Genomic DNA, 27216 nt, shown 5'->3' on the forward strand with positions numbered 1-27216 from the left:
GTTATTTCTTCACACTAAAACAGCTCAACGGGTGGTTTGTAGATAGCTGTGATAGGAATGACATATAAGTTATAAGTTACTTTTTATCCCGATATTCCTACAGGATTGGAATAAAAAACAATCACAAACCCGACTGCTTTAAAGACTAAAAGGAAAAAAATAAGTCTAGTAGTCTAGAACTATGTCAAGTAGCTAATTTAAATATACATCTACTAATTTATAATAAATGTATATAATTTTTTGATAATTCCCACGAAAACTCCCTTCTTCCGTCCGCCTTATGTATCTCAAAGTCTGTCAAATTGTATTTCGTTTCTTTTCTTGCTACAATAAAGAGTTTACATACACACATAATGTTAGTACTTATATACAATTTAGTAAAATATAGAAATATCAATTCAACTGTAGAATCTAAAGGATAACGCGTGCGAAGCCGCCGTAGACACTATGTTTATAAAATTACTAGTAGGTTCCTACTCATATAGTCAAATCCCTTTTGATCGTGGGAAAACTTAACCAAACAAAAGGTGGTTTTTATCGAAACATGCAATTTACAATATTGTACCATTCAACTCTCAACTGGCGGGAAAGAACGTCCTTTCCGTTGCCTATTGTTTGTGTTAATTCCATCAAATATTGTGCAGCATGAAGGCGTGGGCGGTGGTTTTGATTTTTGGATGTAAGTTGTTGCCATAAGCATTAGTTTAGTTTATTTTTAGTTCTGCTCGGGCTAAATTCGGTCCACCGTTTTCCCAGTTCAACCCCGAAAACCCCTACATACCAGTTTTCATGGAAATCGTTGGAGCCGTTTCCGAGAACCCGAACTATATATATACATATATACAAGAATTTCTCGTTTAAAGGTATTAGATTACATCATATTTTTTTAGGAAATAAGTGCTTTTTAGGATTCCGTAGTCAACTAGGAACCCTTATAGCTTCGCCATGTCTGTTCGTCTGTCTGTCTGTCCGCTGCTAAGCTCAGAGACCGTTAGTACTAGAAAGCTGTAATTTGGCATGAATATACTTATAAGTCACGCTGAAAGTGGTCAAATAAAAAAAAAATTAGGGTAGGTACCTGCAATAAACGTTAAGTAAGGGTGATTGTTTTTTCTCAACTAACTATAATAGTGTGGGGTATCGTTAGATAGGTATTTTAAAACCATGGCGGGGTTTCCACAACGATTTTTCGATTCAGTGATCCGTTTGCGAAATATTCAACTTGAAAGTGAAAATTTTCATTAAAATCGGGCGCCCCCCCCTCTAAAATCTAAATTGTTAGGTGGAAGAATTAAAAAAAAATCAAGATATCATATTAACAAGGGAAATTATAACGGCTAAGATTGCTTGAGAATTATTAGTAGTTTAAGAGTAAATAGCAGCTTAAGGTACAAAATATACCTAAACTTGGAAGATTCCGTATAAAATACGAAATCCTTAGAAAAATATTACTTGATTTTTTCGTGATTGCTACAGAACCCTATCTTGGGCGTGTCCGACACGCTCTTGGCCGGTTTTTTAATAGTTATATTAGTTGTTAGGAACATGAATAAAGTATTTCATTATAGTTAAAATTAAAATTATTACTAAAGTAAACAAACTATGTAATAACTAAACTATAACTAGAAAAAAAAATTAAAAGTATCCCCCCGCGGCGTGGACCCAAAGATGCTGGCAGCATTTCCTCGCTGTAGCAATGCTGGTAAATGATTATGAGTATCCAAACGGCTTTCGGATACCACCGAGGACCGAAGAGCTGCCAACTTCCTCGCACAACGTATCAGCATCATAATGTAGTAGCAGTATGTATGTAAATACTTTATTGTACATAAATCACAAAAATAATACAAAAAGAAAACAACAAAACAAAAAGAGCACAAAGGCGAACTTATCCCTAAAAGAAATCTTTCCAACCTAACCTAAACGGCAACGGAAAACTTAAAGATAGACAAACAGTAATTTATGCACAGTGAGAAGAAATAAATATATGACATATAAATAAATACACTAAATACACAACATAAATGCCAAGTTACATGAATTTATATTGAAATCGTCGAAGGTAATATTAATAAGATATTAAAAATAAAATTCTAAGCATGTCAAGATATGAAATAAAAACAACAAATTAAAAAAAATTGGCTCTCCGCTAGCTCAGAGTTAAAATACAAAATTATCATTTATAAAGAACACGAATTGAAATGTCAAAAAAAATGTCACGATCAGAAAACCATTTACCATTTACCGCTTAACTCGTCGGCTAAATGAGTCATATAGAAGCAGAGCCAGCAACATCCACTTCAACCTGTAAAGCGTACAGCAGATTATTTTTATTTATACTTCATACATACAGCATCTTCTAAAGTAAAGTAAGTCGCTACATTAAAAATACAACCGAGTTGATAACCTCCTTTTTTTGAAGTTGGTTAAAAAAGTGGATATTGCTGACTTTGCTTCTATATGACTCAAATGTTTCATCGTTCAATTTTGAAAATCAAATTTTTCATTTTCTATACGTACAGCTTGTATTTCTTATACACACTCAATACTCGTAAGTAACCAGACGTTGGTTATATTGCTAAGAAGCGATATTGCAATCAATTTTAAATTTTACATTAACTACCGCATCATAATTAATCGTTTTTTTTTTCAAGCTATGTACCTATTGTGCGCAATAATTAGACACGATAGATTGGAGAATGTTAGTCATGTAGAAAAAAAAGGAACAAAAATGTAAACATATAAAAGTTAACGTTTCTTGTCTGGGGATCCCCTAATTACAAGATTTTATTTAGTTTCACCTGTCCCGTTGTCTGTCTGTCTGTAGTCAAATCTTGCAAGTTAAATTCGACCAACTTCCAGTAGTCGGATTGACTTGAAATTTGGCATACTTGTGTAAATTGCGTGACAATACAATAATCTGGTAGTGACATCCCGCCGGGATCATCTCCACAGGACGGAACTCTTCAACGGTTAATGGCATCGACTTGAAATTTGGTATGCAAATGTAGTTTGGGTGACAATGCAAGTAAAAAAAGCATGTATTAAAAATGAAATTTTTGCAAAAACTTATTTTTAGTTAAATTTACGGTTTATTGTTGTAAATAGCGGCAATAAAAATACATATTATATAAAAAACTCAGTTGTTTTCTTTTACGATTCTCGAAAGGCATAAACCTGAGCGAGATAAACCTTACAAAGCGAGAGGGTATACGGAGCGGAGATGCGAAGGCGCGGATATAGATAGCGGAGCACACCGAGAAAGTTATGCGGAGCGGAGCTGCGACTGTTTTTACTTACGCGCAGCTTCTCCGCTTCCCCACTCGCACTAGTTTCTTCGCCCCGACTTCTCTTAATCTGGATAGGGTGAGGTAAACTCTAAAACGTGTTTGTAGGAAGTATTTTGTTATTTCCAGACGCCGAAGCCATCTTCCAGATAGTTCCCGAGGACATACCAATGTCACTGATAGCTGTCTACGGGTTCTCGCCGCCGATACGCCTGGGTGGGTTGACAACACTCACAACACTACGCAACACTCACAACACTACACAACACTCACAACACTACGCAACACTCACAACACAACACAACACTCACAACACTCACTACACTCACAACACAACACAACACACAACACCACACAACACTACACAACACAACTTTACAACACAACACTCACAACACTACACAACACTACAATGAACTAAAACTATTACTTTGCTCACCCGCGACCTTATAACAGCTACACGTCTATGCAACATGTGTTCATGCAGTTCTTTCACCTCCACACCGTAAAAACACAAATCACACACCTATCACGTATCACCATCGCACTACACGGCCGCGTTTCGAACTCAACCAGAGCTCATCATCAAGGAACACAATCATTCACCATGCTACCAGATGTTAGACGTAAGCGGTTTGTTTCAGGGCGCGACCACCGCGTGGGCTTCGGGTTCCGTTTCGGGAACCACGCGGATCTCCAGGTTATGTACGAGTTCGGACCTCAAATCCGGACTAAGCCTCTGCAACCTGTCAGTAAGTTTCTTCAAGATTATTGGTACTAGTACTGCTACTCGGCGTGAGATGGCGCTAAAAACACAGTTTAGTCAAAATCTAAGAACACTTTCTTACACTGTGGTTTAGTTTTAAATTTAGCGCTGGTACAGTTGCATTGAAAGCAATGAATACTCGTAGTTAGGCAACATTACAATAATTATGGGGAAAGCTCGCAAAAAAATAAAATTATTATGCAAAAAAATACAAACTTTGGAACATAGAACCTGCTCCTTTTTTAAATAGAGAATATTACTGCATTTTTCTGCCGTCAGCGTGCGTTAATTTTTAAGTATATTTTTTTTTATTTTTATTTATTGGTTTTAGTAAGTATATTAAAGAAGGTCTCTATTAGGTACAACGACGAGCGAAGCAAGTAATTAGAAAAAACTGCGACTACAGTTCGCGAGTCCAGCAAGCGTAGCAAGCGTGCCGCAGCAGCGGCCGGCGAAACGCTGGAAAGATGTTTTATTTGTAAAATTGGAAATCTGTAGAAATTAGTCTTTCTAAACGGGGACATTTAGCGCCATCTAGTGAGGAGTGGAGTTAAACATTCTAATAGTAATCAACTGTGTTGCAGAAGTTCGCTCGGCCGCGTACCGCGTGCAACGACGACGCCCTCTAGTAGAGCTGCTTCTGAGGGCTGGGCTGCTGCAGGAGGCTGTGTATGAAGATGAAGACGCCGCAGACGAGCCGCGATAGATGGCAGCACTTCGTCTCTTAACAAAAGCTTAACAACCATTACAGACGGATTGCGTTGTAAATGAACAGACAACTCTTGTATTTTCTATTGCAGCTCTATGTAATCAATCCTGTTTTTTCATCATTCATTCACTCGATCAATCAACAGGGTGTCCACTACAAATAAAAAAAAAACCCTGATTTTTCCCTGGCCACATTTCTCAGTTTCCCTGACCAATCATGTACAATTCAAAGCAGGTTATTATGACACTTAGCCATTTCGCCGCCACGTCAAATACAAAAGACATCACCCATACACCAGAGTTTTATGCTGCAATGCCTAAAATTGAACCTAAACGCAATTGAACAAAGGTTGCTTTTGCATTGAAGTAATGGACGTTAACTTTAATCGGTCAGTCCCATTTCTAGCCATACAGTGTGCTTACAAGACAGCGGTGTCAGTACCAACTTCTCTATTTCCCATTGTTCAGCCTATTACAGATACTGTGGTGTTTCACGTAATGAGTTACTCGCAGCCTAAGGTTTTAGGAATACAACCGCGTCTCCTATTAAATGAGCTATTTAAACGGTAACAGCGGTTCATATGCTTCGTACACTACGAACCTTTGCGTACGTAACTATGTCTTGAACTACCAGGGAAATAGAAACGTCTCACCTTCTCACTTATTCGTTGACTGTTTTTATGGTGCCTCTTAATTCGCCTGGAAGGACTTGTGTCAAAATATCGAGCTAAGTTTGGGGGAATTACGAGTTTTTTCCCTGAGTTTTTGGATTTCTAGCAAATTTCCATGATTTTCCCCGACTTTTCCTGACCACCTTTAGCTTCCCAGACTTTTCCCTGACTTTCCAGAAAGTGGACAATCTGATCTCAATCGTTCGTTGTCATTCTCACTTGAATACATTGACAGAGTCCAACAGTCGAATCGCATTCGCATTCGCACTTCGCTGACCATAAGCTGTGTCGTCCAACATAGCCAAGCTTCAACACACATACTAGGAAATAAAACCACGAAACTGTTGAATAATAATTATAATATCATATTCATTAATATAACATTAGTCTTTTCCGCAAATGGCATTACGTTTTGAACATTAAATAAAAAAAATATCTACAAAATTCAACCATACCGTAAAATAACGGCCGCCATATTGAAACTTGAATCTAATCGAGCTGGAGTGATGCTAACAAATAAAAATACTCTGCCAGAGCTACTACGAAATTCCAAAATGGAAGTTCGTATCGTACCGTCCCTCTCACTCTTGTATTAAATAACATAAGCATCAGCGGGACAGCAATATACGAAGTTCGAATTTTGCACTTCGTAGTATAGAGCCTGCAGGGCTACTACGAAACTCGAAACTCGAAGTTCGTATCGTACCGTCCCTCTCGCTCTCGTAGTAAACAGTATGTGTCAGAGGGACCGCACGACATGAACTTCCAGTTTCGAGTTTCGTAGTAGCTCTGTTGTATTGTTTTGGAGTGACGATGCACTGACTTGACGTTGACAAGAATATACGAATCGTAAAAGTAGCAACAAAGAATATTCAGCGGTGTTTTTATCCGACTGCGAAGGAGGGTTATGTGTTTTTTTTTCGTTATATTACAATACAATACAATACAATAACTCTTTAATGCACACCAGTAAACAGTACAGAGAACACAAGTATATACATAGAGATTTTCTAAGGTAAGCAATAGGCAGCCTTACCGATTCAGAGCGATCTCTTCCAGGCAACCTTTACAATGGACAGAAATAAGGAATACATTTTAGCAGGTGGTGCAATTTACAGTAGATTAGAGCTGTATCTTCCTAGCAAATATTTATTTATTTATTTATTCATTTATTTCACCAACTCACAACATCTATTGTCAAGAAGACATTATATCCAAGGCGTATTATAAAATGAATGATCAAATCATGTTCGAAAATAACTCCGTTCGGCATTGGCCATCTTTTACTTCAAATAGCGAATCTACTGTGTTAAAAATGTAGTGTTAAATACTTGTGATGTAAGACATTAAAATAAAATAAAAAATAAAACATTGTATATCTGTATTAAAATATATATATTTAAACCTCGTTGAGTTTCTTGCCGGGTTCTATTATATGTTGTCAGTACTATTTTGAACTGGTAACACTTTAGTTGTCATGGTTACAAGGTCGATAGTCGAATTTGTCAAAGTGAAACTTTGGTGATTTTAATTATACGTCTATTCTTGTCTTTCATCTCTAATATAATGTAACAACAAACTTGTGAAGTTAGAAAAAAAACCTCTCATATTAATGGGGGATAATATGCAGAAGATAATATCGTTAGCTAACATTAATATTGTAAGGACTATTGAACATGGCATCTAGAGATATTTTCTCTATATTTTAGCCCTCCTTTTAATGTTTTATAAAGCGACGTTTTCATTAACAAAAAAAGAAACTGCGTTAATTACTAATAGATGTCGCTAGTGGACACTTATAAGCTGTTTCGCGTTCAAAAATGATCCCAGCGAATAAAGCTATTTCAAATCCCACTAGCGACATCTAGTAATGAGTTGTAGAAAAGACTGAATTCAAGTTTCAATATACTGCCAGCCTTAAAACATTCACGCACCACGCAAGCCCACTACGTTTGCTTACACTAATAATTGTGACGAAAGTTGCAAAAAAACACTTAATTACTACGATAACATTCACCCCACGGACGTTACACAATACTTAATAATGGTTAATTTAATAATTAGATTACTTTGCAAAAAGTTACAATTGAAGTGTGCATTGTAGGCTAACCGACTCACAGCCTTCGGTCGCAGTGTGAAACAATCTATTGGGCAAACGAAAAGCGCCATCTAGTAGCATTAAGATTTTTTGTCTCTTTCCACATTTTAAGCAGGTCTCTAATAATAATATTTATAATAACGAAATTATAAAAGTAATACAGTTTTGAATACAGTAAGCACATTTTTAACTGTCAATATTGATATGATAACATCAACAAGAAACTAAACTCCTCAACTTGAAACAACATTAGTTTGGCTTTTTGCCATGAGATGGCATTAAAAACAGAACTGTTTCACATCGCGACTGAAGCGGCAATTACACTGAGTCGTTCGCCGCACGCCGCATGTGGCGACCGCAAAAGTGTAAAGAACACGGTAGTCGGCCGCATTCGGCGAGCGACAGCTGCCACCGCCTTAATATGGCCGCCGCAGTAGACGGACAGACTAATGTAAAGACGACGTTCGTTCGCCGAAGTAGTTTGAAACAGGTGACCGCATTAGGTGAACGACGCACTATAATTGCCGCTTAATACTTTAATTAACACATGCAATTTTAAAACTAGGCGCGACCGTGCGGAATAAAAAGATATTTTCTTAATTATTTTGTTACGTGAACCTAGATTGCAACTTTTAATGGAGAATACCTTTTTATTACAACGGCCTTCTTGTTCGTAAATCGGACGCAAACACTTTTATACAAATGAGCTTAATATTGGAAACTTCGCTCTCTCACTTACGAGGTAAATTCTATTTACAATTATTTTGGATAAATAGCATCCGATTTTACTAAACGTACGTTGAGATTTATTTAGTGCAGCTACTGCTCGTTAGATGCCGCTAGCACACATACAAATAATTCGACTATAAAAATCTGTATAACTATTTTAATATCGAGAAGACTGCGCAATCACGGAAAAAAATGCAGTATGTTTAGTTTTATTCTTACAGATTAATTTATTAATGATTTTACTTTTTAACTGTCTAAATTTGTATGCATGTTCGCAGCATCTAATGCAACATTGCTATTCAAGTACATTTATTTTAAACGCACTCAAAGTTATATTAACTCGTTAAATGTCAGGTCTGTACAAATTTGAATGTTGCAATGTCTTGAATAATTTGTTTATGTAGTATTGCGGTTTAGTTCCGCTACTCGACACTCGAGGCGAACTTTCCAACAATCTTACTTCTTAAATGTTTGTGCAATTCCATAATTATCACTAAACACGTGCCAGCTTCTCTGTGTAGTTAGACCAACATTCTAAATCACTCATTTTGTTGTAATCTTCACCACTATTAAAAGATTTTAGCAAAGATTTTGGTATAAAATACACAGATACAGGCAAGCGGTTCGTAAAAATAACAACAAAAAATTGGAATGATAATTTTAAATGCAAAAAATACTTTTTAAAAATGGCGGTTCCTAACTCTGATTTGATTCGTTAGTCGTTAAATTTAGAATTAAAAATTATACTATCAATAATAAATAACAATTAATAAAAATTTTGTTTTCCCAATCATCACTAATGTTAAAAATGTCTTTTAGTTTTAAACTATTGGAAATTAGATTGAGATTAGTTTCAAACAACTACGGTCGGACTTTCTTTGTATGTTGGTCTTGTTGCCATTCATATCTGTTACGTTACAAAGGATTCCGGATGGTTTTTTAATACCATTCTAAATACGAAAATGTCGATAGGAATATCTCAAAAAGACACAATATTGACTCCTTCAGCTGCAAACCAAAAATCTTTTAGAAGAAAGGTTTTTTTTTCTTGCGGTAGATATTATTTCATGTTAATGGACGCCGCGCTAGCGTAGGTGACGCGGGCCACAGCTGACAGTCTCGCGGACTAAGGAACCTCGCGCTTCGAAAGTTTCATCATCATCATCATCATCATCAGCCTATAGCATAGCAGTCCACTGCTGGACAGTAGCCTCCTCCAACGAGCGCCGTTGCGCCCTGTCCTCGGCTAGACGAACCCAGCTTCTACCAGCCGCTTTCGAAGATCGTCACTCCACCTGGCCAGAGGGCGCCCTACACTACGTTTGCCAAGACGCGGACGCGTTTGCGAAGGTTTCTTATTTTTTGCTAATTTAAAAATCCGTCATCCAATGTGTGGTGTGCCCGTAGTACCTTTACATGTCCGAATTTCACTTGCCATATCAACGTTTGCCATAAAATATATAGAAAGGTGCTGTTTTCAGGATTTTTTTTAAATTTCATCTTATATAATGCAGTAGGCTAGGTTAGGTTAGTTTAATATCGACTCTGAAGAAAATACTATTTTAGTAATAAAACACTTTATGGCAAATGAAAATTATGGAAAACGATACATTATGGCATATGAAATTCGGGCAAACGATAGAGAACCGTGGTGTGCCATCATAGGGCCTCGCAAAATTTAACTACAGCGCCGCCACTGGGTCAAGTAAGACTGTTATGAATTCTTAATCCAAGATGGCTGCCAACCGTAGTATTTGTCCAGTACGTTCCGTTAGTTCGCTCTTGCAAAACTTATAATTTTACCAAATAATAAAACCAGAGTTTCACAATGTCCCTTTCATCTTCACGTGACTAAATATATCACATATTGGTCACGTGGTAATAAATATCATGAATGCACAAAATAATAAGTTAAATCACATTTTCAAATGCCGCACTGAAAGAAACATAAAATTTGCAGCATTTTTTTACGTAATTAATGTCAGCATTTAGATATTTTTTATGTGACAAAATCACATTATTAACAGATTACTTTTTGCTTAAGAAAAAAATAAGTGTAGTTTTGATGCTATTGTACTAATAAATGAAGACGTACCTCTAAGAGAACAAAAGGAAAATTAAAATGTTTGGACAAATACTGACAAAAATAAAATAAAAACGAATTGAAAAATTAGTAAGAAATATAATTTAAAAGGATTAACTGATTAGTGATTTTCCATTCTAATACTTGGACGATTTCAACATTGACATTAGTTTTATTTTACAACACTAGATGGCGTTATAGTGCTTAATATTTGTATAATGTTAAACACGTAATAAAGAAACAAGTAAACCGCACCGAAATTTCTACTATAAAGAGTTAATTTGATGCAGTTTATTAGTTCCCTGGTATTTAATATTTATGGTATCATATCCCTAAATAATACCTTTTTTTTACATTAGATCATTCCTAGTCCCTAACATTTACAATTCCGTATCACACTTAATTAACCAGCGTCATAGTTCTACACCTACCCGACAGATGGCGATGACAATAATTGAAATATATCTTATTTTACTTTAATTAAAATCCCCTCGTCATGTTTACTCTAAGGCCATATCTGACACTGGCGATCATTGAATTTCACATTGCTTCCGCTATTCGCTGTGAAAACTTTCAAAACGGATTACTGCCATTACAGGTACCACTGCTAAGCATAGGAGTTTTCTGGTGGCAGACTACGTGAGCTAAGACATATTGATAAAATTACTATCCTGGTTTATAATCATGAATTGAACCGTTTAATTCAGTAATTTTATAAATAGATGTTTGCTATCGGAGGATCGATTTTTTAAAGTTTTTTTTTTGTAAGTAGAAGTTGAAGAATTTGAATTAAGTAGAGTAGTAAGTTAGAGTGATGCGTGTCAAAAATCGATCCCTGTAAGCAATACAAGGTTTACATGTCGGAAGTAACATTCCATCTAGTTTTTGAGATTTAAAATGATTTTAGTATTAATTGATAGCATGGAACCTTCATATTATCAATCAACCAGTGATAATAATTGTACGCAACAATAGACTAGCCATCTTTATGTTGACTCCGCTATTCGTTAACAGATGGCGCTACTCACAAGACCTGTACTTGCGTTTCCGCCATTCGACGCTTCATGGCGCTATTCGCGTTACGTGTACTAGCTACTCGCTCCGGGTTCTCTCGGTGGGAGAGACTGGGGACTCTGCGAGAACTGATTCACCATCTTACTTTGCATCATGTTAAGCAAGATATCGCTGTACTGCTCTATTAGAAGCATGTTGTTGGGTTCTGAAAAAAAAATAGATATTACATAAAACCGGCCAAGTTCGAGTCGACCCCTTCCCCGCCCTAAACGTCTCACGTAATGAGGGCTATCGTTTTTTGTTTCACTAGATGGCGCACTGTTGCGTGAGGTTTTTAAGTATGGCTTTCAAAGTCTGTTATTACGGGATATATTTAATACACCTTAAAACCGTACCATAAAAATATCGAGCATGCCACAGTGTTGCATAGTCCCCGTTTTGTTCGGAAAAAAGGGAGGACAAAGGTTTCCGAAAGACAAAACTGTCTCAAAACACAGACATTCATTGCCCCGGAACGCAAATTTGTCATAATTAATTTCAGATATTGCAAAATATTCACAAAATTATTCTAATTATAAATAAACCCGCGTAGGTCAACCAAAAACTATGAGATTTGACATTTCGGAGACCTCTCGCTACACTAGCGCCTCTAGTGGGGAATTCATACGCGATAGCCCTCATTAATGGTGACCCGTGGGATAGAGAGACAAATATTTTAATGAACGTGGGTGAGGGTTTCACAAGGGCGCTTTACTTTATTTAGACTACTCCTCTTAGCGCCTCCTGCGTCCCTAGTACCACTCTGGGCAGGTACCTGAATATCGAAAATTGAAATATCGATAGTTAAAACATCGACCGTCAAAATATCGAAAGTTGCTTACTAACGTCGACATTTTAACTTCAGATAATATTAATTTTCGATATTCAGATACGTCCCAACCACTCTTCTTTTGGACACGAGGTGCTTTAGCTTCTGCCGCGTGCTGTCCACATTGAGGCCGCGGTACTCGCTCCTTGGAGGACAGGGGACAGGTTGCTTGGCACGTCGCTATTCTATGACGCTGCCTCTCTCAGCATCTTCTGTATCCCTAGTACCACTCGCCCTAACACACCCGCCTACCTTTGGACACGAGGTGCTCTAGCTTCTGCCGCGTGCTGTCTACATTGAGGCCGCGGTACTCGCCCTCCGTGGAGGACAGGCTGCTTGGCGCGTCGCCGTTCTGCGAGACTGCGCCTCTTAACACCTTCTGAGTCTCTAGTATCGCTGCTTCGAGACCTGTAATTATAGTTGTTATTATAGTCAATTAACTAAGGCATGTCTCATCGCCAGCGAGGAAACGATTGGCTATCGACTATTTTCTCGCTCAAAAAACGAACAAAAGATATAAAGGTGTGAGTAAAAGAAACACCTCGAACACCTACTAAAATAAATTAAAGTATGTGAAAACAATGCATTTTATTCATTTTAGACATCATGTTTCATAGAGCCATTTACTGCTTAAGACCTACACAATCGATATCTAAATAGAAATAGAGTAAGTTTTTTTTTTCAAAACAACCGTTTTCGATTCCCGAGCTGAGTACAGGTTTTTTTTTAAATGTATGAATGCAGTTTTTCTTATTAAAATCGATGACATGGTTCCTAAGAACAGATCTTCGTATGTCTTATAGTTTCAGACTTTTTCGTACTGACCGATTTAAATAACACACCCTGTATATTTCATACATTTTACTTGCCCCCATATCGGACTGTCGTCCGATGCCGCTATCGGATCGGATAGTATGAAAACGCTCTTACGGCCGATGTACTCTCTCATGTACACAGTATAATGAGGGCTATCGCGTATGAATTCGCCGCTAGAGGCGCTTATGAGCGTGAGGTCTCCGAAATGTCAAATCTCATAGTTTTTGGGTGAGCTACGCGGGTTTATTTATAATTAGAATAATTTTGTGAATATTTTGCAATATCTGCAATTAATTATGGCAAATATGCGTTCCGGGGCAATGAATGTCTGTGTTTTGAGACAGTTTTGTCTTTCGGAAACCTTTATCCTCCCTTTTTTCCGAACAAAACGGGACTACGCGACACTGTGGCTGCTCGATATTTTATGGTACGGTTTTAAGGTGTATTAAATATGATTTTCACACCTCTCCTTCAGAAAAGTAACTTTTCCTCCCTGACGAGAGGGAGCAAAGTGCAACTTTTCTGTTCAAGGCTTTTCTAAGTGTTTTATTGCAAATGCTATTTTTTGAAGTAGATAATTGTAAAGCCACGCCATTTTCTATGCTGGTTGTTCTTTAATAATATTAAGAATTATTTTGTTTCAAGTTTATTAATCCTCGGTGTGAAAAGTTGTATGAGCCACTCGGGAGCAAAATTATTTTTATCTTGGGCGCTAACACTTGAATCCCTCATTACGCTTAGGATTCTACTTTAGAATCCCTCGCTACGCTCAGGATTCTATTGTAAAATCCTTCGCTACATTCTGGATTCAATGTAATGTACGCCCTCGCCGTAAATACACCATTTTGCTCCCTTGTGACACAAATAACTATTTAATCTAAACTTTGTTTTCACGCCCGTAATAACAGACTTTGAAAGCTACACTAAAAAACCTCACGCAACAGTGGCGCCATCTAGAAAGACAAAAAACGATAGCCCTCATTCGAAGGTCTAGCCTCCGCCAGCTGCTGAGGTAGTATAGAGTATAGATGATGTGATGTCTCACCGCTGATGTCCGCGGCGGCGCCGGGCTCCTGGCGCAGGCTGCGATACAGCTGGACCACCTTCCCGGCGGTGCGCGTCAGCTGCTCCGTCAGTGCCGCACACAGCTGCGAGGGGGACACTGCCGGGACGGGAAACACGGGCTATAGAACATGTCGTATGCTGGCAACGGAACTGGGGCTACTATACGAAATTCGAAAATATAAGTTCGTATCGTACCGCCCCTCTCACTCTCTCATGAAATAATGTAAACGTAAGCGGGACGGCAACATACTAAGTTCGCATTCACATACACACTCATATAAACACACATTCACAGACACACACACACACATATATAGTTTCCGGGGGACCTCAGTACCAGGCTACCAGAGATTACGAGGCGGTATACTTACGCTGCATCCCTCGCGCGTCTCCGGCCTCCGCCGACCGATCATGCTCGGACCAGAATAAAATAGCAACCCTACCGCCATCTATCATCTTAAGAGATGAATCGCTACAGCATACGTGGAACATACGGTCAAGGGCGCGGGTCAAGGGCATAAATTATATACGTTACCAAGACGTCATAAATATCTATACACCCTAATGCCACTAAACATAAGGTCGATGTAGACATATTTTGAAGCTAACAATAGTAATATGTTATGCATTTGAACTACATACTGCATTCGACACTACTCACGCACTCACACACATTTTCACACTCGCATGAGATATTAAATTATAAGGGCTACGTATTAGCCTGAAACGTGTCGAGCTAAACTCTATTTAAGACGTGGGGAGTCTCACGGTAGTTTCATGTCCAAAATTGCAAAATCTCACACGACGAGATGTCAATAAACATAATTTCATTTTAAATTCGGGTTTTGTTATGTATGCCTTGACTTTACTGAAGCTCGATATTTCGGCACAGTCGCATGCGCCATGATCACGCGACGCCCCCCCGTAATGACCGTGATAGTCTAATATCTATACGTACATCAGTACCAGGCTACCAGAGTTTACAAGGCGTTGTACTTACGTTGCGGGTCGACGGCGGGCGCGTCGGCACCCGGCCGCGGCCGCGCGCCGGTCAGCCGCGCCGTCACCTCGCGCGCCTTCGCCGACAGATCGCGCTCCGAACCGCTGCGCCCTGTGAGAGACACTACGGTTAGCACAGGCTTTATGTCGCTATAATGCCGTTAGATGGCGTTAGTATCGAGAGATTCGTTTGATGTTACAGTCTTTGCGATTGCGATGCGATTTGTGAAGAAATTAAAGAAAACGTAATTATCTTGATAATATCCGACCCTGACTAGAGAACCTTTTACTAGTGAACAGTATAATTATACTAGTATACTGTTTTTATGTATATTGTTTGCTAAGGGGCTGTTTCACCATCCATTGATTAGTGTTAACTGACGGTTAAATGTGATGCCGTCTCTATTTGTTTTGTTCGAATAGACGGAGATGGCATCACATTTAACCGTCAGTTAACACTAATCAATGGATGGTGAAACAGCCCCTAAATCTCTGATCTACCAGTGAACAGTGTACTCTGTACTAGTAAACATTACTATAGTAAAAAAGTAAAAATACACCAGAACACCGCAAAACGCTTAATTAAAATTTCTTTTAGACGCTCTACAGTGCTTTCATTCTAGCATGGTGCGGGTGACACTTGATGCAAGTTTCGTTTTACTCTAAAAAGTTCCTGCGGTCTAAATATATGGAAGTATACTTCAGTTGTAGCCTGAATATGACTGGCGTAAAATATTTGAACATAAAGAACTATGTTGTAGAACCGATTTTTATAATCAATTAATTAAATTCAAAGCACAATTAAGTTTAGCCTTACTTAAGCGGCAAATAATATTCCAACCTAGAATTTCACTAATATTCTCATCAAAATTAGCGTAATAATCGGATTAATGATGCCATTAATTATGATTAACATTTTAAATAATTAGTTTTATCGAGTCAAGTTTTGACACTTTGACTCTCTAGTCTTGTGATATTGACACCTGTCACCCGCATCATGCTACAATGAAAGTACTGTAGTATCTAGCCGTTCTGATGGCAAAACTATATAAAAACCTGTAAAATCTATACCACAGTCACGTCAGTATTCAGACAACTGGCAATTTGGCAACAACGCCATCTATCGTCACCCTCCAGAACTAGCACGTCGTGATCAGCGCCACCTATTGGCAGCCACACTCACCGATCCTGCGCGCGTCGACGCTGCCGGCGCGGGGGCGCGCCTCCCCCCCGCGCTCGCCCTCCGCCTCCGAGCTGGACTCCTCCTGCGCCGCCGCCGCCAGGCTCACTGCGGTTAGTCGCGTGGTTACTACTTGCGGTGAGTTAGGGGTTGTACTACAGCCTAAGTGCTTTAACATTGCTTTCTAGTTGTTTTCTCGCAAATAACAATAGTACATTACACCTAGAGCGTTCAACATGCAAATGCCTCAGTTTTCTAGTTGTATCTCAGTGTACCCTTTACTAACTTACACTTCGTTTTCTTTAAGTCATCATCATCATCATTCCAGCCTGTATAGTACACGTCCCACTGCTGTGACAGACAGACCTCCTCTCAGAATAAGAGGGCCTGAGCCATAGCTCCCACGCGGGCATAGTGCGAATTGGGAGCTTCACACACCATTAAATTGATTCACAGGGTTTGTGCAGGTCTCCTCACGATGTTTTCCTTCACCGTAAAGCTCGTGGTAATCGTAAATTTCGAATGTAATTTCACACTTTTATGAAAACTCAGAGGTGCGAACAACCACGGCTTAAGTATCAAAATAAAATTTAAACAACCCAGACTTTTGTTTTTACTTTTTACACATAGAAGTAACAACGCGATATGTAAATTTTTATATTGTTCAAAAGAACCAGGCATTAATAGAGGTACAGTTAGAAAGCAGGCACTGAGCGACCATCTTGAAAATAGTTCGTGTGCTTGCATTCTTAATCAGTAAATCAAAGCCTGCATTGGGCATGCAATCGTTGATCTTTAGAGACTGTAAGCTGTAAGGTTCAAAACAGATAAAGCACTTCTTTGGTCGAGTGTACAATACTATAATCATAATGTAAGCGTGTAGGTGAATTATAGGAGATTTTAATGCCATCATATCCTTTTGGACTGCTGCAAGAAGGCACAATCTTCCATCTAGGCGCTACCATAAATAAATCATAATACTTTACTGAAGGTAAAGACGACCTAAAAAAAGATATGTATTCACCACAAAAATTCACACGAGTGCTTTAAGACATGTTATATTAATTTAAATGTGTCAATAAATTCAGGCACATAAATTTCGCTCGGTAGTTAAAGTTGAATTACATACCTTGTTAAACAATAGACTATTAAAGCGTGTGATTTATCTATGAGGCAAAGTGAATCTTTTTTAATACTACTCAAGCTTGCTAAATACCTAACCCATAAAGATCGTGCAACCCCACTATCAGGCGATAAAATCTCGATATTGTACGATTCATCAAATCGTAAAAGCACTAGGAGCTCATAGCAATCAAGAGATCATAGACAACTACCGGCATGAACGCAACAACGATACGAGTCTTTAGCGTGCGAAAAAAAAGAAGAAACCTATCAGACAACTAATGAGAAGGAACTAAAATGGTAGCGATATTCAAGCCGGCACCACTATTTCTTTTTGGTAATATTGTTATTACAACGTCATCGAGAGCCAGGCCGCATTTAATCAACAGTAAATGCCACGGCGTATGGAAACAAAATTACAAGAAATACTTGGCTACACTAACTGCCTACGTTGAACCAAGTTACTATAACGATATATCATATGATATGAAATCAGTGTTAATCATTTCTGCAACCCTGAATTTAGTTAATCGATTAGAGTGAGTTTATAGGAGATACTACTCACCAGCGCTGTATGCGTTGTTGAGCGGCCGGCGGCGGGCGGCGGCCTGCTTGTTCATCGAACTTATGGTCGGCCGCATCAAGCCCGCGCCGCGCCGCGCCGGCGCCGCGTCTGATTCCGAGTCGCTCTGCAAGTAAATATGAATATACTAGTGCTTACTCGCGGCTTCGCACGTGTTATCCATTATAAACCCGCAGTTACATCGCTATGCCGGGATTTTACTAAAAGCCACGGGAATTTCCAAAAAATACATAATGGATTTTATTGACGTTGTATCATAACCTGGACCAAATTTCATGTCTCTAACCCTGGTGACTAGAATTACGAGATTTTATCCTGATCCCATGCGAATATGGAAATACACATATCCAGCTATCTACACATCCAAGGCATTAAATAGGCCGTATAGGCCGCGGCCTAGGGGCGGCAGACTCAAAAAAAATATTATTTTATTCATAAGGCGGCGGATATAAAGTTGCCTACACTCATAAAAAAACAAATTCGCCACTGTATCTACACACCAAATTTCATCAAAATCTGTCCAGCCGTTTCAGTCAACGAATAAGAAACAAAAATTCCCATGGGAATTCCTAAATATTACATCGTAGTTTTAATTGAATTTGCATTAAAATAACCGATACATTCCCGGTTTTTCGATTTTTCGATTTCGCGGGAATATCGGGATAAAAAGTAGCCTATGCGACATTCCAGCTAGACCGTCCAGCCGTTCTAGCGTGAAAGAGTAAGATATACAAACATAGGTACACGAACACATACTCATCTACTTTCGCATTCATAATATTAGTAGCACTTAGTAGGAATTAGTAGTATTAGTAGGACCACAGATATAGATTACACATTGTAATCTATATCTGTGAGTAGGACTAATTCAACTATAGGGCTACTGTAGAATGATGGTCTAAAGCGGTATTTCTTGATAATCAGTTTGTTTCTGTATTTTGGGCTAATTACAGGATCTCATGTGCCAGGGCAACACATATCCCCACCATATATGGCTTGCCGTAACATTATGGTGAGTGGGGCCCACTTTATACTATTCAATGTTATTTTTTTATTCTTTCTATCTAATGTATTTTAATGTGTATCAAAATATATTTTAAATAAATGTTTTTACTAATCTCACTAATTTCACTATCCATGAATGCTTACCTACCATCAGGTGCCCCATTCCCTCCTTTTCCAATCTATTTCACAACATACCTGATTCAAAACCCCGACGCTACTGCTCCTCGTCATATTGGATTTGTTCCGCGGCGGCGGTCTAGTAAATCCACTCGGAGACTTGCCCGCGCTCGGCGATACGGCCGGTTTGCTTGGCGCTGCTAAATATAAAAAGTTAATTGTAGCTTTAATTACAGCGCCATCTGTTAGCTGTTGCAGAAGCGACACAGCGCCATCTATCGATGCGCTAACGTACAACGCCATCTGTTAGCAGTTGCGTGCGACACAGTGCCATCTATGGTTTGTGGTTAAAGTACAACGCCATCTATTAACACGTAAAATAAGACTGGTGTGGGAATTATTTACTAAAGGATTTTTTAAGTGAACTGTACACTTATGAACATTCCTAAAAGGAATTATATTATTACAGTAGTTATCTAAAAAGATCTAAGTACAGTCCAACAAACTGAATCAATACTTCTGTCAAGGATTATATCATAGTAAAATTGATTATTAAAAGGTTCCACCCTGGTTGTACGTGATTCAGTTTGTTTGACTGTAGAAAAAATATATCCACCACCAAATATATAACTAATGTGAACATGCTTCTTAATGGATATTTGAAAAATATCGCTGTATTTTATAAAACCATCACATTATGGCCTATATACGTCCCCTGCTGGGCACAGGCCTCCTCACATAATATGAGGACTTGGGCCGCAATTTCAACGCGGGCCCAGTGCAGATTAACTTCAAATGCAAACACACGTGCAGGTTTCTTCACGATATTTTCCTTCACCGTAAGCTCCGGTTTCAAATGCATCGCACGTACATGTAGAAAAACTCAGGTGCGGAGCTTTGAATCCACGACCCTCTGTTTGAGAGGTCACCATAGGTTAAACCACTAAGCCACCACGGCTTTTGCGTACTAGGGTTACAGAGAATACCAGATAATTCTAAAATACTAAAACCAATAGAAATGTGACCGGAAGAAAAGTTGCACTCAAGTTCAATAGCGTCTGCTCAGTCAGACTGAAGAAAATAAATAGGTAGATATTTAATAATTGAATAATTAGATATTTAAGGACCTTTTCCTTGAATCGTTAGGGTATATAATACGAGATTTAATGGGGTATTTCTGATAAGAGTCCCTAAATACCACATTCTGAATATCGCATAGTAGCATAAACTACCTAATCACCCAAATTAAGTATAGTATCGACCTTGCGTGCAAACTAAACCACGTGTTTCAAAGCTTAAATAATGAAAAGTGCTTCTTAAGTCTAACAAAGTACTCACAGACGTCAATTAACTGTAGGTTAGATAGATCAATCATTTTTAAGGTTTTTTTTTTGTAACAAATTACAAAAAAAACAACTGTTAAATAACGTGTATGAGTGCGGCATTAACTCGTTTATTTTACTAGTTTTTATGGTATTAATTGTCGTCTCTGAGTTGCCACATAAAGTTAAGTTACGTGCATAAACGAATGGAAGTACCAGGATCTTATAACAAAACAAGAGCCTGACTTCCAACGTCTAGTAAGTGCATTAATACATTAGTACACACGACCATCTGAAAAGGGACTAGCTAATGGCATGGAGTGAGAAGTATATCTTGCATCTATATTCTAACTTGTAGCTTCGTCTCTCTCACATAGACGTGGGTATAGGAAAGAATAAGCAGCGTGATAGCAAAATGACAGCTGTAAGTGTTAAGCAATGGTAACAAACAAGCCAACACCTCTCTAAATTCTACTGTATTCAAAAAAATAAATATACATTATACGTTAAAAATAAATATAGACGAAGAGACTATAATATCTTATTTAACTAACGAAGTTTAGTTGTGTGTGTGTGTACGTTTGTTTCAAAAGTAGTGTTAGTCAGAGTTTTGATTGAAAGGGTTACACAGGAATGCATTCCATTATAGGTAAACTATCATGTTTTTAATTGTCCAATTATTTAATCAGCACATTTACTAAGTATCCCAAACTTACCTAATTTTTGTTGCACACAAAATGGCGACTAGCGCCTTACGTAAAAGCCGATAGTAGAAAACTAGCTTCAGTGCATTGCCACCACCAAAAACGTGCCCCGTACAAACTTCTAGCCCCTTTTATAAGCTGCCAGCACCAGATTCAGCTTAGCCCTTTCTACGAGTTACCACAACCGCAGTCCCCTTTTCCATAAGCCACAGACCTTGGGTCCTGGGTGCAGGCAGCGGCTTAGCAGCCAGGTCCGAGAGGGAGATGGCGCGACGCATGCCGGACTCCTCTTCCGGCGCGTAGGGTGAGAGGTGTGTGCGATTCGCTGAATAACATGCTTACTTAGTCTCACCTAAGATCAAACTAGCTTATGGAAACAGTTTTTTCATCACACTTGCTCGTAAACAGTGTCGTAACATGCAGGCTACCTTGGTTGCAACCCCCCAAATAAAATCCTTGACCTTATTGTGCTTGTCATGAAGCCCAAGGTCGGTAAATGAGCCCGTACGCACACGCACGCTGCGGCGCATGCTGAGGGGGGGGGGGGGGGCTTGCGCTGCCAAGAGCGCAGCCTAAGGTATCGCCAATATTTGGAACAATTATATTTTTTATTTTAGAAATATACAATTTTACTCGCAAATGTGATGAAAGACATTGTATGTCGCACGGGCGGGTACTACAATTTCGAACATCGACTCATTAAAGCCCTCTTCGACTTCAGGCTTCTAATAGACTCCGTTCGTCATTCCTTATTTACCGCCCTTAACACACAATGCAGTCTCCTCTGCAGTTCTATTGCCCTAGTTCGTGAGAATTCAGATCCGACACATCGACAGTAACTTTTTTATAAAGAGTGTTCTAGTATACTCAGCGGCACAAAATTTGGCCCACTCTACATACAAAATTATCTATATATGTATATATTTTTTGCCGCTCAATATAATTATATATTCCGCGCCGTAAATAAAAAAAAAGATATAAATAGGTGTCTTCCTTGTGTAATCTAAGTTTGAACTTTTAAGACATTACTCTAATTATTATAATATTCTACGCGGACCTAAAACATTGAATATCTCTTTCTATAAAGCAAATAAAAAGCAAAAATTAACAACACATTGCCGCGTTCACGCCAACCGCAATGTGTTAGGTAGGTGTAACATACATAACACAAACCGTACGGTTGGTATGAACGCGGTTATCATCAGGTCATGCAGTCATCGCAAGACTAAACTGTAAAAGACAACACACGCAAAAACAATAGATTCATGCGTCAAAAATGATCAAAATCATGCGGCGAATCGGCTAGCTGACTTGCCACTTCTCGCTCAGTACACCCTTTTCCAACTGGATTAGTGAGAGGGAGACAAATAGGGACAAAACTAATATCAACTCTTCGGGTTTCTTCGGGAAACATAATACCTGTGTTATAAATGTAAATTGCGTCACAAGTCGTATCCATATTTGTAGCACCCACAAAGCAATGCGCATCACACAACTGTGTGATTTGATTAGTGATTATCTAAACTCTCGCTACGCTCGGAAAGCAATCTTAACTTCGCCTGTTCGCTTACGGCACAGCTTGCGGGTCTTATATGGAGTTAGGTGTCTTTATATTGGTTATGCGTTGAGGTTAACATTGACTAACGACAAGGCACCCACTTCCGTATACGTATTACAAAGGTGATGTTCTATTAAAGAGTTAAAAAAACCACATCCCTGATCATTACTCCCTGGTACTCACTGAGCGAATTGGAGCTACAAATATGGCGTCTAGTTGTTGTGGACCTGCAATAAAATCATGCAAGTTGCATACATTGCGCGGTCGTAAAACCAACGAATTTGTAGGTGGTCCATCGAGCGCCGCAATGTAATGCAACTGTCACAATTTTTCTTACAGGTAAACTGGGCTTAATCTTCCTTAGAAACCCGAGTGTTGGAACAAGTAGTTGCAAGTCATGCCAGCCTGGTACAATTTGTAAAAACATGCGTTCCCAACCTTGAGGGACAAAATGCGACGGCAGGATCGGAGAATGGAAAGGAACCCTTTTGGCTAATGCGGCCCTTACGCCGGTCCCATGCAAAACCGGCCGAAACCGGTGTGAACTAGTACAGGGCGCCATTTTGTTTTCCATACAAAGGCGCGGCGTAGGAACGCGAATGATTTTCCTAAAAGGCGGTTTGGGTCTGCTAAAGTATAAAGATAGTCTCTTCGGTGAATTAGTGCAACTAGAACTGGTTGTTGAGGATTCGTAATTCTCGCTGTCTAGGTGCACATCTGTTTTCGGTATCACCATTTCGTTGTACACTCGCTGTTTGAGGACTTTCGGTGCTGCAGTTTCTACAGTGTTATTAAGTTTGACATCGCTCTCTGGTATTTCGTTTCCGGCATCGCAGCTCGTCTCTATAGCCTCTGTGACTAGTCCTCCTATTTGTTCTGAATCTAAGATATCTGGAAGACTTAAATTACGTTTGATTTCTTTTCCATCAGAATTATTTTCCGTGTCTGTGTCAACTTCTTCTAAGGTGAGCGAAGCGAAATTAGGCACAGTCTGTTTTGTGGCTAACTTCTCGAATTTTCTGGAAAGAACTTTGACTACGCCTTTACCATCATTTATATTGGCTTTAAGAGGTTTCATGCGATATTCTTTAAGAATTTTCTCTTGTAGGATCTTTCGTTCTTCCATTTCGACCAATTTGTTAATAATTTCTATCTTTCTTTCGATATATTTGTATTTCTTTATTTCATCGGTCATCACTTTAGGGTCTATGTTTTCTTTTGTTCCTCTATTTCTGTTAGAATCTAATGCATCATTTCTTGAAGTCATTTGATTGTTTTGATCTTTAATAAATTTTCCGTAGGACAGCTTGTTGTTTTGTTCCGCGTAATAGTCTAGCGAATCCTTGGCAAAGTCATTAGTGTCTTCGATAACGTCCAGTGAGTCCATGCTCACTTGTTTCATACGCTCCATCCTTTGCATAGCATACACTTCCAGGCTATCCATTTGTATTTCAGATTTGTTTTCATTCACGTCTTTTTCTTTAACAAAAACGTCAAAAGTTTTCTCGTTAGCGTCACCTGAATCATCTATTTTATTACAATTGTTGTCTTCTAAGGGTTTCTTGTTCGAAATGAAGTTTTTATTTTGTAGTCCGTCTAATTTAGCTTTATACTGCGATGAAATAGATGAGCTTAAACCGGATTTTTCAAGATTAGCTTTTAGTCTATTATTTAGCTTTATAGAAGATGTTCTCTTTATTGGTTTTGGGGGTTTATGGGGTACAAACTCCATAGTTATCTTAACATTGCTGTTTTTTTGTCCAGAACCTCTCTCTAAACTCTTGGTAGCATTGTTAAACTTAGCCCCGTTAGCTTTTTCTTTATTTATCTGATTCTTACTCATTTTAGTTTGCGAATTCTTTCGTATCTGTTCCTCAAACTTCTCCAGATTCTTCTGCACGTGGGAATTTCGTTTCTCCATCAAATTTTTCAGTGGATTAGGTTTCGATGCCGGTTCAAGCACAACTTCAAAGCTGCAACTTTTAGATTTAACCATAGCTTTGGATTCGCATCCATCCATTTCGCTCTTATACTTCTGGTTCTCAGCAAATTTTGGTTGCAATGACTTACTCGTACTAGCCATGTAATCCTGTTTGTTAAGCCTCGGTATCTCATCACTCGGTTTTTTTTCTTTTGTATACTGCTGTACATTATTCCCGTCGAAATAATACGCAATATTTTTAGCGGGAGGAGGAGCCTGTTTCGAAGTAGAATCGTAAAGGCTTTTGGATCTGGTTACAGTCTTGTGTCCCGAAAATTCAGACACAGGTATTTCGAACCCGTACACTTTTTTCTCAGGTGGTTTAGATGGAACTGGTTTAGACTGCGTCTCTTTATAATCCTTGTAATTTGGACTGGCTTCTCCTAAATAGTTATTATACATATAACCAGCGAAATATGGCACGTTATTTGGACTAGAACCGTAACTTTTTGACGTGTTATCGAACTCATAGCAGCTCTTGCTGTTTCGAGGTATATTTACAGCGTTAGGTATTTGTTTTTTGGGTTTGGCCCCTTCAAAGAGCATTTCTAGAGGAGCACTCTTCGTACATTCCGAATCATCTGACAATACACTTTCTAAAGAATTGCAGTTGGTCCTTGAAAGTTGATTGTCGTCCAAGTACATTTCGTCTGATAAAACTGATTCTTGGCTACAACTGTTCTTCATGTACTTCTTCTGATTTAAGAAGAAACTCGCGCTACTGTGTCTATGCTTGTCTAAATATTGCTCGTCGGGTTCGTTCAAGTTCTCAAACGAGCAATTTTGAGAATCAACTAGATTGTACCTTGAATCATTACGTTTCGCTTGGAAGGCCACTTCGTTCCCATACTTGAGGAATATTTCATTAGACACACTGGATCCATTAGAATTATCACTTAGAACTGACTCATTGGATCTCGTTACGCATCGCTTGGTCAACACGCTTTGACATCTATACATACTAGAATAGTTAGTGTTAAGAGCTTCTTCGTCCATGATATCATCAAGATTGGACGGCATGTTTCTAGGCAAAGTAGAGCTCTTTTGTCCAGCAATAAACGATGGTTTAGCAGGCACAACAGGCTTGTCCATAGACCCGTAAATAGCATAATCAGAAACGGCTCGACGAGGCATTTTTGCCTTATTATGTTTCTTGCAAACCTTTTTGGAGTACAGTTTGTTCTTGCAGCTAGCATCTTGGCTTAAGCTGCAGTCTTCTAAAGAGTCAGATGAGAAATTGCCGTCGTCTTTTTCTTCTTTAGTCGGCTGCAAGTCTAAATCATCTCTATTTGGTTCGTATTCATCTAAATCTCCATATTTTTTTGTTATTTCAGCTATCATCTTTTCTGTGTCGCTTTTTATTGTATCAACTATGCTTCTTCCCCTTTCTTTCATATTTTTATCGAGACCTACGAAGAAACTTAAGGAATTTCTCTTTTTAGGATCCAAGGAGTTCGTATTATCTTTTTGATTTTGATCAGCAACTTTATCAGTCCATTTACATTCTTCAGAAACCGGGGAAACTGGACAGGACTTGTAATTTTTGAAAATGCTCCTGGCGTTAGGTTTTAGGAGTTTTTTATCCTCTGTATTCTTATTTAAGTTCAAATGGAAGTTCCTAGGAGGCGCTTTAGGTGGTTCCGCTGATGGGAACAATCTACTGAAAACTTTTGAGCTTGGTTTTTTGGACATATCAACTGTAAATGCAAATGGTTTTTGCGTTTGCTCTTTGAAAACCATAGGTCGAACTCCGTATGGCGTGAAATTGATTCTTCTTTCGCTTTGGATATTTTCTAGGTTAGAATGGGGTGGGATGTATGGGCCCATGTCTAAGTCAGGTATGTACTTGTTCACATTTGCAGGGATGGCGTAAGGATTTTTCTGCCTATAGTCAAGGGCTGGGTTAGGGTTTAGGCTGTCATAGAGGGACAGACTGTCGAGTTCCTCTGGACACATGGGGACGCATCCTGGCAGCGTGTGAGCACATAGTTAGTGAGTCGATGACGTGTTAGTGACGCGTAGCATTATGACGTAAAACTTTGAGGTTCAAGTGGCCTCTTTTGGGTTATGTCATCCTGGTATCGATGAATCGAAATGAATAGTCAATTGACTTAATGAAAGTTCGTTAATTTACGACATCTAATGAATTCTTTACACTAGAAACTTTGTTTTATAAATTGAAATTTAATTTAACAATAAAATGAAAATTATTTTCTACTCCTATACTGTAATCTGTGATTTACTTAATCACTGACAGTAATATAACAGCATACATAACAAGATTCTGGAAAAGTCTATATTGTCTATTCCCCATAATAGCACTGTATTGTAATGTTGCTAAAACGATACTGCAACAGCTGCAACCACTTACTTTTTTTTTTCTTAATTCGTACGTTCGGACAGGCGGCAAGTGCAGCCAGTTACTTATTTTATATGGTTTTTATACAGAATAAAAACTTTCCGAACATAATCCATAGCCTGCCAACATAAGTAACGCGTATTTTTAACGTCGTCACAGGCAAGTAAACGTTATCGAAAAT

General features: G+C 38.7%; 2 protein-coding genes across 2 annotated transcripts in view; one reads left to right on the forward strand and one right to left on the reverse strand.

The window, feature by feature from the left end:
- Positions 1-565: 565 nt before the first annotated feature.
- LOC141443901 (uncharacterized) lies at positions 566-5672 on the forward strand. Its single transcript, XM_074109276.1, has 4 exons — positions 566-679; positions 3417-3503; positions 3932-4039; positions 4638-5672. The coding sequence occupies exons 1-4, from the start codon at positions 646-648 to the stop codon at positions 4757-4759; spliced, it is 351 nt and encodes a 116-aa protein (XP_073965377.1). The 5' UTR covers positions 566-645; the 3' UTR covers positions 4760-5672.
- A 102-nt stretch (positions 5673-5774) lies between these two features.
- Wdr62 (WD repeat domain 62) overlaps positions 5775-27216 on the reverse strand; it is a gene marked incomplete in the record, with an annotated part of 170398 nt that continues 148956 nt past the window's right edge. The window contains 8 exon segments of the mRNA XM_074109234.1: positions 5775-11561; positions 12477-12632; positions 14086-14202; positions 15106-15216; positions 16288-16392; positions 17972-18095; positions 19190-19311; positions 23134-26643. Of these exon segments, the coding sequence (XP_073965335.1) occupies positions 11431-11561; positions 12477-12632; positions 14086-14202; positions 15106-15216; positions 16288-16392; positions 17972-18095; positions 19190-19311; positions 23134-26643 (4376 nt within the window).

The sequence above is a fragment of the Choristoneura fumiferana genome, chromosome 28, assembly GCF_025370935.1.
Source record: "Choristoneura fumiferana chromosome 28, NRCan_CFum_1, whole genome shotgun sequence".
NCBI classification, from domain to species: Eukaryota; Metazoa; Arthropoda; class Insecta; order Lepidoptera; family Tortricidae; genus Choristoneura; species Choristoneura fumiferana.